General features: G+C 31.7%; 1 protein-coding gene across 1 annotated transcript; it reads right to left on the bottom strand.

Moving 5' to 3' along the window:
* Nucleotides 1-1,330: 1,330 nt before the first annotated feature.
* On the bottom strand, nucleotides 1,331-4,574 carry LOC136223058 (proline-rich protein 4-like). The gene is made up of 2 exons (XM_066010848.1): nucleotides 4,399-4,574; nucleotides 1,331-3,032 (listed from the first exon to the last, which is right to left on the bottom strand). The coding sequence occupies exons 1-2, from the start codon at nucleotides 4,535-4,537 to the stop codon at nucleotides 1,561-1,563; spliced, it is 1,611 nt and encodes a 536-aa protein (XP_065866920.1). The 5' UTR covers nucleotides 4,538-4,574; the 3' UTR covers nucleotides 1,331-1,560.
* Nucleotides 4,575-15,211: the final 10,637 nt, after the last annotated feature.

The following is a 15,211-nucleotide window of genomic DNA, read 5'->3' as shown; positions in this document are numbered from 1 at the left end:
AAATATATTAGGTTATTTTTGTGATTAACATATATATTGCAGACATAATGTTAGACCTTTTGATAGTTTTTTTTAATTGCGTTCGGAACATAGTAAATATTTTAGACATAATTAATATTTAGAGGATTTGATTAAACAGTTAAATAACGAGTATCAAATAAACCTAAAAAGAGTTAGGTTTAAAATTTTATTTCATATATTAATTTTTTTTTTGAAAGAGTTTCATATATTAAATTAAATCTACACTTTTATATATATAAACAATATACTTCCTTTAAAAAAAAAAAGCAAAACAACATACTTAAATTAAAAAAAAAGAATTATTAATTGCTCACCAACCATCCTAATAAGTGAAAATAGTACTCTCTCATCGCCACTCTTGCTCATTTCATACACTGATTCTTTTTTCTTCTTTTCTCATCGTTAAATTACTGTTATTCATATTTTTGAGAGATTTTATCCGGAAAAATATCTTCCGTTCTCTAAATCATATCCCCTTCTCTTCTCTGTTTCTCACATAAAAAAAAGTTACATTTTACTTAAACTAATATGTTGTATAAAAAAAAAATAATAATAATTTTGTGTGGGTGAAAACCCGGAAAAAGCATAGGATTTTGGGTAGAGAAGATTTTCTTCCTTTTCATTGTAGTTTTCATTGTAGTTTTGACCGCCCGTCTACAGTTTTGATCACATGCACTTTAATGTCATTCACCGTTAAATACGTTTATTAGAATTTTATGATAGAAATTCAAAGCATTCTAAGGTTTTTTTTTTATAAAAAAATCATCTTAATACCTAGATTTAATAAGTTTAGAGCATCCACAATGGTTTATACTCACCACCACTCAATGTACATGCCACATCATCAATTTAATAAACTTCATTTTATTAAACTATGTAACTCCAATGGTTAAACTCATCAATCACTAAGGATCCACCAATTAATTAAACTAATCATAATTGATCCACCAATTAATTAAACCAATCATATTATTTTAAAAATAAAAATATATATATATAAAAATAAACAAAAGCTCAATAAACATTGAGTGGTTGATAATGATTACTTTTTATCATACTCTCCAATGGGAGAATATGATACAATGGAGTATATTGAGTGGTTTATTATACCCATTGGAGATGCTCTAACTGTAAATAAATAAATTCATTTGATAATTAAAATGCATGTCAACATTGCTGTGGCATCTATGAAATAAATCAATAAGTTAATATCCGATGCACTTAAAAATATCAATGAGTTAAAATTTAATAGCTAAAATAACCTAACTTTTTAAGAAGCCTGGAACTTGCAGCAATTTATATGGAGTAATTGAAAGAACAAGGAATAATTAAATTCAATATGAATTCATAATACAATTAGATAAATTAAGCATTTACAAAACAATTGAAACACACTCTTCTTCAAGATAATATAACAGTAGTTTGTAGCTAGTTTCCTCTACCTTTAAATCCAGGCTTTATTGTGGCGATGAAAAACTTCACTCAATCCATTCAGGAATTAATAAACATCAAACAAACAATATTAATACTTTTATTGCCCTAATGAATAGGATTAAACGGAGGCAATGGAGGCCATTCTCCAAATTTAGGATGTTGGAAATACTTTGGAGGGATCTCTGGCATGGGAGGAAGCTTAGGAAGAGGAGGGCATGGTTTCTTGTGAAACGGGGGAAGTTTTGGCAACGGAGGCAAGGGTTTCATGTGAAATGGAGGCAATGGAGGCAACGGCTTCTTGTGAAACGGAGGAAGTTGCGGTAATGGAGGCAATGGTTTTTTGTGAAATGGAGGAAGTTGTGGCAATGGGGGCAAAGGCTTCTTGTGAAATGGAGGAAGTTTAGGCAATGGAGGCAAAGGCTTCTTGTGAAATGGAGGAAGTTTAGGCAATGGAGGCAAAGGCTTCTTGTGAAATGGAGGAAGTTTAGGCAATGGAGGCAAAGGTTTCTTGTGAAACGGAGGAAGTTTTGGCAATGGAGGACATGGTTTTTTGTGAAAAGGAGGAAGCTTTGGCAATGGAGGCAAAGGCTTATGATAGATTGGAGGTTTTGGTTTTGGCTTGTATATTGGAACCGGAGGTGGCTTGTAAACCGGAGGTTTAGGCGGAAGGTGTACTTTAGGGGGGCATGGCTTCTTAACTGGAACTGGCGGAGGAAGCACCTTTGGCGGTGGCTTATAGATAGGTACGGGCGGAGGAAGAACCTTTGGAGGCGGTTTGTAGATAGGCACCGGGGGAGGAGATGCTTTTGGTGGCGGCTTGTAGACAGGCACCGGGGGAGGAGATGCCTTTGGTGGCGGCTTGTAGATAGGTACCGGGGGAGGAAGTTCCTTTGGTGGCGGCTTGTAGATAGGCACCGGGGGAGGAAGTTCCTTCGGGGGTGGCTTGTAGATAGGCACTGGTGGAGGAAGTTCCTTGGGAGGCGGCTTGTAGATAGGCACTGGTGGAGGAAGTTCCTTCGGGGGCGGCTTGTAGATAGGCACTGGCGGAGGAAGTTCCTTAGGGGGCGGCTTGTAGATTGGAACAGAAGGAGGAAGGAATTTAGGAGGCAGGGGAGGAAAAACCTTAGGAGGGAAGGGGGGGAAAACTTTAGGGGGAAAGTGAGGAAAAACCTTAGGAGGGTGAGGGGGGAAATGGAAATGGGGGAAAGGAGGGAAGACCTTATGATGGGGGAAAGGGTGGCCAAAGCTTTTCAAAGGGGGAAGCTTCCATTTAGGGTACTTGAAATGAGGCCATAGAAATTCAGAAGTGCAAGTTGAAGGTGAAATCTGAAGTTTGTTTGGCAAACCAAAAGAGTAAATACCATTACCCTTAGAAAGAAGGACAATGTTGGAGTGAGTAGGGCAAGGTTTAGCAGATGCACTATGAAGTTGAGCATAACATTCTTCCTTCAAATTACCATCTTTGACCATATCAGTAGGAAGCTCCACTTTGAAGTTACCTTGTTGGTCAAGCTTCCCTACACCTCTTGTTTTCAATTCCCCATTTTTAGTCTTGCAATCAATGGTTACTTGAAGCCCTGTACACAAACAGTATCCCCAAATAGAACAATTCCATGTTCATGTTAGACAATATAATAACTCAATTACTACTATTCAAACCCAAAAATAAAAACTTATTTGTATTATTACTTTTTTTTTTCTATATGACAATCTATTTATTAATTAAAAATTCAGCATAAGGCAACATCAATGCTTAACCAAAAAAAAAAAAAAAAAATACATGAGTAAATTAAATTCGTGCCCTTGAACCACCGTGCTAGCTGTTAACATTATATGGTTTATAAACTTCAACTTTTTTTACATTATATAAAGTTCCAACCAGCAAATAAATAATCTAACGCAATGGCGAGTAAAATAGATATTTGACTATAATTTTTGGTGATATTGATAAAAATAATAATACTTAATGATATAGTTACACTTGTGCATATTATAGTTTTACGGATTTTTATTTAATGTTACATAAAGTAAAATCGAATGATTTTTAATTTAAGAATTTAAATTTAGAGACCATAATTTTATTAGTATTTTATATTATAGATAATAAAAATTATTCATAAAACTTTTTCAGATTCAATATAATGTAATAGTTTCTAATTAAAATGTAAGACCTACACGTTCGATTAATAACAGAGAGACGTACATCACTTTATGGATGGTAATATATGTTAAAAAGCAAATATATACAACGGTGTCAATTAATTAGTCACATGTATTTTTGTTTAGAATTTTTATTTGTAAATTATTACACCTATGGTCCTCCAAGTATCATATAAAGAATGTAAATACCACAAAATTTAATTTCTTAACATTATTATCTAATTTTACATTTTATTTCTCATGTAGTTTTTTTTATCTAGATTCCGACAATAACCGTCACTAAAAAAAATATGTAGATGACACGTAATTGGATTTTTATACATAGATAAAAAAAATGTCACAAAACCAAACTTAATTAATTTCATTCAGCCTCACTTTTTCTATTTCTCTCATTAACATAACGTCATATATCTTATTATTATTATGGTTCAAGCACGTGTAAAAATTTGGTGTACGTTCTCTCCACGTCTTTTTCAGTGATTGCTATGCTATTTCCAGAGTCTAGATGAATAGATTATTATTTTGACGTTAAGAAATTAAGGTTTGTTATATTCGCGATCCATTCGAGAGGTAATTAACCCTAAAAATTAAACTGAACTGTTGAATGAACACGTGGTAGATATATATGAGGTTTGTTATATTAAATACTACGTCTTCCATGTCATTTGCAAGGCTTCCAATTCATATTTGAACACATGTATTGTGATCCACACTTATAATACGTGTGAGTCCGTATTACCAGATTAAAGAAATATAAAAAGGAGTTAGAAGGCAGGAAAATACCTGAAAGTGCCTGACTAGACTTAATGTTAGTCTGAGCACAATCTGAACATTCTCCAACCCCTACTACTTCCACCTTATCACCATAACAAAAGGTTGCAGAGAAGAGGAAGAAGCACAAAAGTGCTCCTCGAATCACCATTTAGAAGCTGTAGAAAAGCTTCAAGGCCTGAATAAACTGAAGAAGGAATGGGAAAGTATATATAATGAAATTGAGAGAGGCAATGCCGACAAAACAATTAAAAGGGTCACATGAGGTTTGTTTATGAAAATGAAAGCAACGTGTATACCAGCTGCTCATGTTTAAATTCATTCAAGCCGCCTATTCATCTTTCATTCAATGACCTCTCCTCTCTCAACTGTACACAGCTACTTCCTATATCTTTTCTTCTGTTTATACCTACTCCTTTTCCCTCTCATTAATGTACCTTTCTTTTTCCTATTTTTAATACTTGGCCATAATCTATTCTTTTCGCTTTTTAACTTTGTATTTATCTAATTATTTATTTTCTTTTACTGAGTTTCTACATTGAAATGTTCATGCTGTTATATTGTGTTATATTTAGTTTAATACTATTGTTTATAAAAGATGTGTGATGTGAGAAAATTTAGAAGGGATCTCCTTATATGTAGTTTAAGGTTGAGGTACTCTACAATAAGATGGGAAGGGTGGTCAACGGGGGGGTCGGGATCTGACGATACCTTTTCGATTTCTAAGTTAGCAAAGTGTCGTACCGATGGCTCCACGTGGAGAGAAAAGTGGGGCACAAAGGCGCACTCAGGGAAGAAAAAAAAAGGCATGTGTATGCATGGTTTGCTTGTAGGCTGGGGCGGATATAGGGGGATTAAAAGGGGCATTTGCCCCCTTCATCCCGAAAAAAAGAAGCAGTATAGGTAGAGGCAGCAGATTGTAGATGTCAATTGTCACCTCGTAATCGTCAATCTAATTAGCATTAGAATTTTTTTTTTTTAAAACATTTTGTATGGATAGCAATTATGTACTAAAGTATATTTTTTCAATTAATGTTATTTTGTCTAAAAAAAATTTACATAGAGTTTGCCCTCCTCCCTCAAATCCTAGATCCGCTACTGCTTGTAGGTGGAGGAACATGGAAAGTAAAGATTATTATCGCTGATAACCACTACTTTACAAATTTCCCCTTCCCCTTTCTGGCATAGAATAACTCTTTTTGGCAAGTTACTCTCTTGGAATTCGAGTCGTCACCAATCAATTTGATGGAGATCGGATACCAATTTGTTATGAAATGGACTCTTTTTTAGGGTAGTTTAGAGTGGATTTGTTCAAGAACTCATTGGCCCATCCAAGCCCGTCTCTCATGGCTTGCGCTTGGACATGTATATTTGAAAATTGGTTCGGTCCAACCCTAATCTGCTCAGCCCGCACATAGAATGAGTTAGACTTGGATTTGCTTTAAAAGACGGAACTCAACTCGGCTCGGCCCACCATTATATATATATATATATATATATATATATATATATATTATCACTATTTGATTTTTAGTATTTTGTTAAATATTTTTAAGTACATAAAGTTATCTTTGTTGAGTTTTATTGAATTAATCAACTAAAATTTTAATTTGTTGTATTTTTACTGTTTATTTATATTTAATTAATTTTTTAATATAAATATATATTAGTTGGGTGGGCTAGACTGAACTTAGGAATCAATTTTCGTACCTTGATCCAGTCCGGTCCAAACCCAATATAAATATAATGCAAGTTGTGTTGGGTTTGGATAAGGTAGTTTAGTGTAAAAACCGATTAGACCCGATCCAGCCCATGAATAGGTCTAGTTTGGGAAAGATGATCTACAAATAGATTTGGAAGGTTCATTTTTATGTTACGTTTAGGGAACAGACATAATCTCACCCTATCTTGTCGATAATTCAGTACTATCATGATGGTTCATGTTTGCTATTTGTTATTTACTTTGAGTAATATAAGTCATAGGGTTGGGGCATTAATTAGGGATATTATTTTTTTTTGGTATATGTCCTATCTTGAGACGTTATAATCTTGATAATACTCTTAATTGTAAGACAATAATCTATTCTGTTAGTTTACTTATACGAATTAACTTAATTGAGTATCCAAGATTAGTGATCTGCTCATGTTTCACAAGTTGAGGATTCGAGCAAGTGAAACCGATTCTTACCAATCTAGACATTTTAATCTTATTTGGACAAAAATACTCTCACTTTTTTATATGACGATAAATATATTGTCACTAGATATTATAACATTAAATTGTGATAAAACTTCGTCACAGTATACAATTTTTGTGATATTATAAACTGCCAATATTTCATTTTTAGTGACAAATTCATGTGTTAGAATTTATAATAATTAAATGACAACACTGAATTTGTCATTATAAAATATACCTTTTCATAATAGTTACTATTGTCATAAAATATATTTTATAGAGACGGTCCATTTTGTCACCAAAATAGTTTTTAATGACATATTGTAACGTCACTGTATATATTAATTAAATGACAATAACTAACTTGTTATTATATTATAATCATTCATGACGATCTTTATGGCCAGTAAACATGTATCTTTAATGACAATATGATTGTCATTAATTAATACTCTTTAGTGACATGTTAAATGTTAATGTGACAAAATATAATATCATTCAAATTCTACAATTTCCATTTTACATAGCTTTTTGTCACTGTAAATACAATTTTTTATGACGAAAAATGAATTGCGTCATTTAAATATTTTCAATTCATGACGACATTATATCTTAAGTGACAATAATTAAGTAAATCTCAATGTCACTAAAATTCTATAATTTCAATCATTTATCATATATATTAGATGACAAAATATGAAAGATGTCACGAAAATATTCACTATTATGATAAAAATATGGTTTGAAGTGACAAAATATTCACAACATTAGTAACAAAATAAGTGTCACTAAAACAAAATCATACAATGACGCATGTTTTTTATCGCCATATAAGAGTAAATCTGTTATGACAAAACGAAAATTTGTCATATATACAAAATACCACGCTCCTACCATGACAATCGAGGTGACAACAAATATTTGTCACCAATTGTCTATTGTGATGAAAAAACATGTTTTCATGACAAATATTGTGCATCATAAAATGTCACATTTCTTGTATATCGGGTTATGAAAACGCGACAACGCGACAAAGAATAGTTTATATATTATGTTGCGTTTATATGAAAACGCGACGTCGTATTATATGAAAACGGGACAACGCGATGTCGCGTTATATGACAGCGCGACAAACGGGAATTATATATGCAACATGATTAGAAGGCAGCAAAAAAGAACAAAAAGAAAAATCTTTATGCAGCCACAATCTTCCTGAATCTTCTTCAACTTTTGAGAAGACCTACAGTTTGGTGTTGGGCTTCTTCGATCGATGGTGACAGTTGCCTCAACGGTGGAGGATTTGCAAACGGCGGAGACTTCCGGAGTTAAAATGAATTGAATCTACTTGAGCTTATGATGGTTTAAGCAACTTACCAATTGCAGACATGGGAGTGACGTATGAGCTAGAATTAGGAGGAACAGACGATGATTGTGGTATAGACGGTGAGTTAGAGATCGATGATAAAACTCTAGATTTGGCATCTGCACTTGATCAAGCCATACAATACCTCAGCGATCTCGATCTCAATCTCAATCTCATTCTGAGTAGAGAATGTGAACTTGGAAGAAGATTTTGGCGGTCTCTGCTTCAGTCCATCAGGCTTCTACAACAGTTGCCTCAATTGTGATGTTATAGTTATGAAGACAGTGAGGGTATTTTGGTCCAAATCAAGTGAAGTAGTCTAGATTGGTAAGAAGTGAAGCAACTAGTCCTAATATGTAAATGACTTTTAAATAGGCTCAAATTTGTAATTAACCCTTATTACATATGTCCATGGGTTGGATTGAATCTGACCGTGTTGGGTCAGACTCAACCGAATTAAGTTTTAAAAATCTATATCCAAGCTCAATCTAGCCCGCATCTTTTAAAGTTTGACCTTGAGCCAGGCTGAGCACGAACAAGGAAATATAAATTCTAAATCCAAATCCAGTCCAACCCATCCAAACTTTTTCTATAACTAAAATTAAATTAAAATTTAATATTTAAAAGATAGATTTGTTTTTCTTAATATGTAAACACTACAATAACTCTTCTTAATTCACCTTCCTCCATATATATCTACAGTTTCAACAAAGCTATCACTAAAAAGATGGGTATATTCACAGATTAGCATTGAAGTATATTAAGGGAACTCTCGGCCAAATCAATTAAATCCAAACAGGAAATCAATTGGTGTATAAACTATTAAAATTATAAAGGTAAGTTTGGGGTCGGGTTGGGTTACATATGGCTTTTGAGTTAAATCTCAGGCCCACCCCGTCTTATGTCCGAAGTTATATGGGCCTGGATCGGACTGGGTCGACTATTAAATGTGCATGTCCAGATCCAACTCGTGAAGAATGGGTTTGGACGGACCAACAGGTCTACTTATTAGTTTATCGAAGGTGGGTTCAAGGGAAAGAAGACTCTTTAACATCATCACTTGGATTCGATTTTCCATGTCATTGTTGGAATTCACATAGGTGAAATAATAGCAAATCCTCTTGTTAGGGATGCAAATGGAGCGAAGAGGGACGAAGATTGCATTCCCCTTCAACATCCCTGATCTAGTGAGGATTCTCAGTCCCCGTAACTGGAAAAAAATTCCCCATCTCTATTCTGCAGGGAAACCCTATTCTCCGATTCCTTCGCTATTCCTGTTTTTTTTCTTTTTCTTTTTTATAAAACCCCAATTCCGTTCTTTAAATTAAAAAAAAAAACTACATCTATTACATAAATTTCAGGCAACATTTTGAACTTTAAAAGAAATGTAAAGAAGAATTAAAAATGTAACACTTAATATATAAAATAATAATAAAAAAAAGAGGTAAATGAGGTTTTTCCGAGGAATCCACGGGATCCCCTAGGACAATATCGGAGATACCTTTCTCCATCTCCTTTCTGTCGCTAACTTTAAGGATAAAAAAATCTCAATCTCCATTCTTTGGTGATTCTCCATTCCCGATAGGGACGGGACAGAAGATCCCGCTCTGTTTTATTTCTCCAAAGTCTCTCTGTAAATTTAAGGTTTTTTCTGATCTTCGAGTTCGCCTTTCTACATAAAAGAAATGTGTTGCTTTTTGTTGCAAAAAAAAAAAGGTCTTTCTACACCGTTAGCATACCAAAGAATGAATATATCAACATGTTTATTCAATAAGAGTTAATAATTCCATGTTCTATAGCAACAAGTTAACATGGCATGTATGTATCCTAGGCCGATACCTCAAACTAATCCAGATTCGAGCCTGATAGGTCATTCTCAGGAGATAAAACTGTCACACCAAATATTTTAATTACAACTATCATCTCCAAAAATCGAACCTTAGTTGGATGGTTAAACTGATCCAGTACTTTAACTATCTAGATCATGTACTTGGTGGTGATATAATAAATTATTATTTTTGTAACATTTTAAACTTCTAAATTTCATAGTTCTTGTCAAACATGATTCTTAATGAGTTCCATTGAAAGGAAAATTTTGTGATTTTTTATTTTAAATTAATTATATTAGGATACTATCCAAATTTATATTTATATTAGAATAATATCCAAATTTAGCCTGATCTTTTTGAGTGATTTGAGCTACTGACAACCATATATAATCAATGTGATAGCTATGGCTTAAAATATCTAATACATTTCAACATCCAACTTTATGGAAAAATAAAAAGGTATGGTGGAAGAAAATGAATATATCCCAGCCAGGCTCAGGCAGGCACACAAGAATAAAATTGAGGCTGTCATTTTCTGGTGGACAAAATAAAAATAAAGCTTAAGAACACAATCACAATTATCTTTAATCTCCAACTACCTCTCAACATTATGCCTCTTTTCTTTTTATTTTATTTTACAATAATAATTATATTACAATTTTGTAAAGACATAACATATCCTATCCCCTCTCAATAATTAAATTTGTTGAGGTATGCATAATTAATTAACATTATAAATAATTTAATACCAAATTGGTTGACCCATTAATACGAATTACTTTATAGATAGGATGATCAATACCAGATTACACTTGCCCAACCAAATTAAAATCTGAGATGCTCAAGAATTCATACAAGTTTACATTAGCATTTGGGATCAAGTATAAATTTGGCTTTATGTTTATTGAGGAAAACATTATTAGTTTCTAGATATATGAAAGAGTGTAATATTAAACATAATGTTTATTAGACGGTGTAATTTTAAGTTCCGTAATAGATTATGTGTAATTTCATGTTCTGACCATCATTCAACCTCTAATGTTATGATCACCTTATAAAAATAATAAAAATAATTATTATTTTCCATTAATGAGGTTCAAAATTACACCGTGTGATAAACATTAACCTTCAAAATTTGTATTATTTTATACATAAAACCTAAGTTTGTTTCCTGTGTAATCATAGAACTAACATTTATATAGAATCTCTAGAGAGCTCAAGTAGTAAAAAATGCTTAAACCTTAAACATCGATTTGACCTCTTGCTTGATGTTATTTGACATGTACTTTTTCTTTTTCTTTTTTACGGAATTTGACATGTATTTTGAATTATCAAAATCAATAAATTTTACATCAATTTAGTTGCATGTAAGAGATATCATCTAAATTTGCAGAAGTGATTTATGCTTGTGTATAATGAAACCATACAAAATTTAATCCAAAATACTATTAAAAAAAATTAGGGAAAACAAATAAAATCCGATTTGCAAATAGAAAAAAAATAATTTTATTTTTCAAAAAAAAAGAAAGCCATGTATTTTACAATGTTAATTTCTTATTTTAAATGAACTTATCCAAAAAGTTTGATTAACCCTTTAAACTTTCAAAGTGTCTCGATAGCCCCTTAAATTTACATAAAATATTCAATTAGCCTCATAAACTTGCGTAAAATGTAATTAATTGATCACTCGGTTGCAAAAAAAATAAGTTAAATGCGAAAAATGTATTCCACGTATCTTAAAATGTTATTACATAATCCAAGAATAGATTAAAAATAAAGTTAGTACTTGTTCAACTATAAACCTTGTATTCTTTAATATTACAACTGCATACCCTTTATTGTTTTACTTTTTTTAAGACGCATGCAATATATTTTCCGCATTTAACTTATTTTTTTACAACCGAGTGATCAATTGATTGCATTTTACTCAAGTTCAGGAGGCTAATTGAACTTTTTATGCAAGTCCAGTGGAGCTATCAAACTTTTTGGACAAGTTCACGGGGAAAATGATGTATTAAGCCATTTACTAACCATTTCTTAACCGTGTAAGACGTGCTCTCTTTTAAAAAAAACACATCACACGAGTTTTATTGGAAAAATTACAAAACTGGATCAAATTGGAAGCACATTTACCTATTTAAACCCATTACAAAACACATTACATATCTAGACTTTTTCATTTAAAAATTACCCATAATACCCTTTATATATATATATATATATGGGAGGGATCATGTCACACCCGACCCAACACAGAATCGGATATGACGGTGAGACATCACCACCGACGTTTACTTGTCGGAGGGAACGTCTCACAATAGAAAAGAAATGTTTATAAATGTATTAGGATGGTTAATTAATAAAAACCAACATTTCCTTTAAATTTCAGTTTGACCACCCAAGTTTCCTTAATTCATATCTCAAAATATATAAGTCCGAATTAATTAATTCCAAATTATTTTGAAACTTAACACATAGGGGAAATCCTACATCAACAGCCCCGGAACAGAAACCTAAAGGAAAAAGGGTCGAAAATCGGTTTAAACCCGAATAATCTGAAAAACGACATATACATATTGTTTATATCATAACTCTCACATCCGAGGTCCGAATGAGGTGATTCAAAAACCACTGGAAACTTAAGACAGAGATGCAACTTTTCTTTTTTTATATCAGGAGCTAATTTTTACCCTAACAGATCTAAAAATGACTTAGAAGTGTCAGGTGCGAAACTGTTTTTTTACAAAAACGAATTTAGCTATAAGAAAAATCATCCAACTCCAAAATATCAAGCTTGTAATTGACTTAATTCATACCATAAGGCCATAATTCAACATTTCATTTTAGGAATACACAAATGACCTTACAAGGTCACACTAACATCAAGTTAAACTCATAAGCACTTAAAAGTGCACTTGTCCACAACAACACAAACACACACTACTCTATATATGATTTATATGATCACATACTAGCCAAAACACACTTCTAATAAAGTTCCCTATTTATTCACTCTATGAATATGCATAACATGAAATGCAATACCCTAGAGATGACTTCAAAACTTGTGGCCGTGTCCGATCCTCGACCTAACGTTGAGCACCTCCTTCTGTGCCTTGCACTTCTTCGCCTAAAAACGTTAAAACATTTGAAAAGGGTGAGACAAAAATCTCAATAAGTAATTATCAACTACAAAAAAAATAAATATACTCAAAATAGCTATAGATATATATATTTATTTGCTTAAAATATCAATTATATAAAACGAATAAATTTGTAATTAATCATTTAATCAAATCAACCGTAACTCGATAAATACTTCATAAATCGTTTCTCAATAAATATTTCACAAACCGTATCCATCCGAGAGATAATCCTCGTATGTATCAAACCCCACAATATAATAGAATCGAGATATCTCATAATTTGCCTATCATGCATGGTCTTACTCAACACTTCTTTGCCATACCCGATAGGTCTTTCAACTGTGTACACATGCCGTATTTCTCACTAAATACGGACTTTAATAAAAACCACCTATCCGGATTACTCTTGATGGATACTAAAAATATTATAATTTCATAATATAATTTAAAATCAGAAATATATATGTAAACATATATATATATATATAACTCATAAATCAACATCGTAAAGTTTTCTCAATACCTTTACTCAATCAATTTCCAAAATATTAAATCATACTTCATTATTGAACTAAAATCACCAATAAATAATTTATTGATATATTTATCAATAATAACTTCAATTTCTTAAAACTAAAGACATAAAATCATATATATATATATATATACTTTATTTCAATAAACCATCATTTCATCAAAGCTACTATTTTAACAATCTTTCATTAAAACTAAAATTTACTTTGAGAAGTAAATTTATAAAAAATCACTTGATATATACTTATACATTTATTCATAAATCAATTATCAATAAAGTTTCTCAATACACTTCCTTTCTTTAAATTCAACTCTTCAAAATATCAAATCTTACACAACTAGTAATCAAATATATTAAGTTCATCAAAACAAAAACCCAAAATATGTATACATATGCATATATATAGGCTGAAATTGTACATGCAAAGATAGACATTTATATTTTCTTGAACATAGTTTAAACTCATATTAAAACAAATCATAAAAACCACATTTAATCAAATGCATGGTAAAAATCATCACAAAAATTAATTTTTGGAAAATATAGAGTGATTTATACACATATATATATACATAAAAACTTAAAAGGGTAGTTGATAGTTACTTACTTTTGCAAATAAAAGAAGAAGAACACACTAAGAACTCATTTTCTAGCTTCCAATCTGCCTAGATCGAATCTAATCTAGAGAGTTCCAAATCAAAATCACACCGTCGACAATGTGTATTAGGATGTCTAGAATATGCTGTAAAAATTTCGGCTCAATCGGACGGTGCAATCTCCGGATATCAAATGATCATTGAAGCTGGGTATTTTTGAGAGCTTAAGGGAGAAAGATGGAGAAGATGAAGATGGGGAGCTTGGGAGTAGCAACCAAGTAGCAGCCTATTCTGTCAGAAAATCACTTCTTGAACATAGTAATTTAGAGTCCCAAAGATGGATAATATTCATTTAATCCCTGTGAATTTTAAAAACTTACCCTAAACTTTTAATTTCTTCTAAAATCATGAAATTGGCTTATAAACTATACCAAACACACCCAATTAATTCATTAATTATCTAAAAGCTATGATAAATTTAATATTAAGGTATAACAATTAATAATTAAGGACACGGACGTGACAGATCAAGTGAGAACCTTCTCTTAGGTGAGGACACTTCCTTATGGTGAGAACACTCAAAACTACATCGTTTTGAGTATAAAAATCAATAAAAAAAACACTATATGCTGCTAGTGGGAGTCAAGCCCAAGCTCTTCTATCTACACTCCACCATACTTACCACTGAGACAATTGCTTCTCTTGTTCATGATATTACGCGCGCTACTTAATATATCATTGTACTAGTAGTTTCTACTGTTTAATATTTGACGCATGCACTTATTAATATCGATTAAGTATGTATAATAATGAATTATTAATAGAAAAAAAGAAACGTGCATAATAATGAATTATTAATAAAAAAAGAAATGTGCATAATAATGAATTATTAATAGAAAAAAATCCAAGAACATGCTCTAATTTCTTATTTATTTAATTTATTTATATTTTTTATAATTTATGTTATATAAGAAAATATATTTTTAAAACATACGTTAGAACATATATTTTAACTTTTAAAACACGAACTATAAAGTTTAGAACGTACGACATATTTTTTAGAACATACGTTATGTTTTTTAGAACATGTGTTATGTTTTTTCGAACATGAGTTACAAATTATATTATAGAACAAATGAAAAAACGATCGAGATATCTACTGATTTTTTTTAGAACA

This window comes from Euphorbia lathyris, chromosome 3, assembly GCF_963576675.1.
Source record: "Euphorbia lathyris chromosome 3, ddEupLath1.1, whole genome shotgun sequence".
Classification (NCBI taxonomy): domain Eukaryota; kingdom Viridiplantae; phylum Streptophyta; class Magnoliopsida; order Malpighiales; family Euphorbiaceae; genus Euphorbia; species Euphorbia lathyris.
Note: the sequence above shows the minus strand (reverse complement) of the source record. Positions and strands in the feature narration are given on the sequence as shown.

Excerpts from the sequence above, each read along its gene's own strand:
- LOC136223058 (XM_066010848.1), bottom strand. The coding sequence starts at position 4,537 with ATGGTGATTCGAGGAGCACTTTTGTGCTTCTTCCTCTTCTCTGCAACC. Across the intron at positions 3,033-4,398 it reads GTCTAGTCAGGCACTTTCAG|GGCTTCAAGTAACCATTGAT; the intron begins GTATTTTCCTGC and ends GTTTGTGTACAG.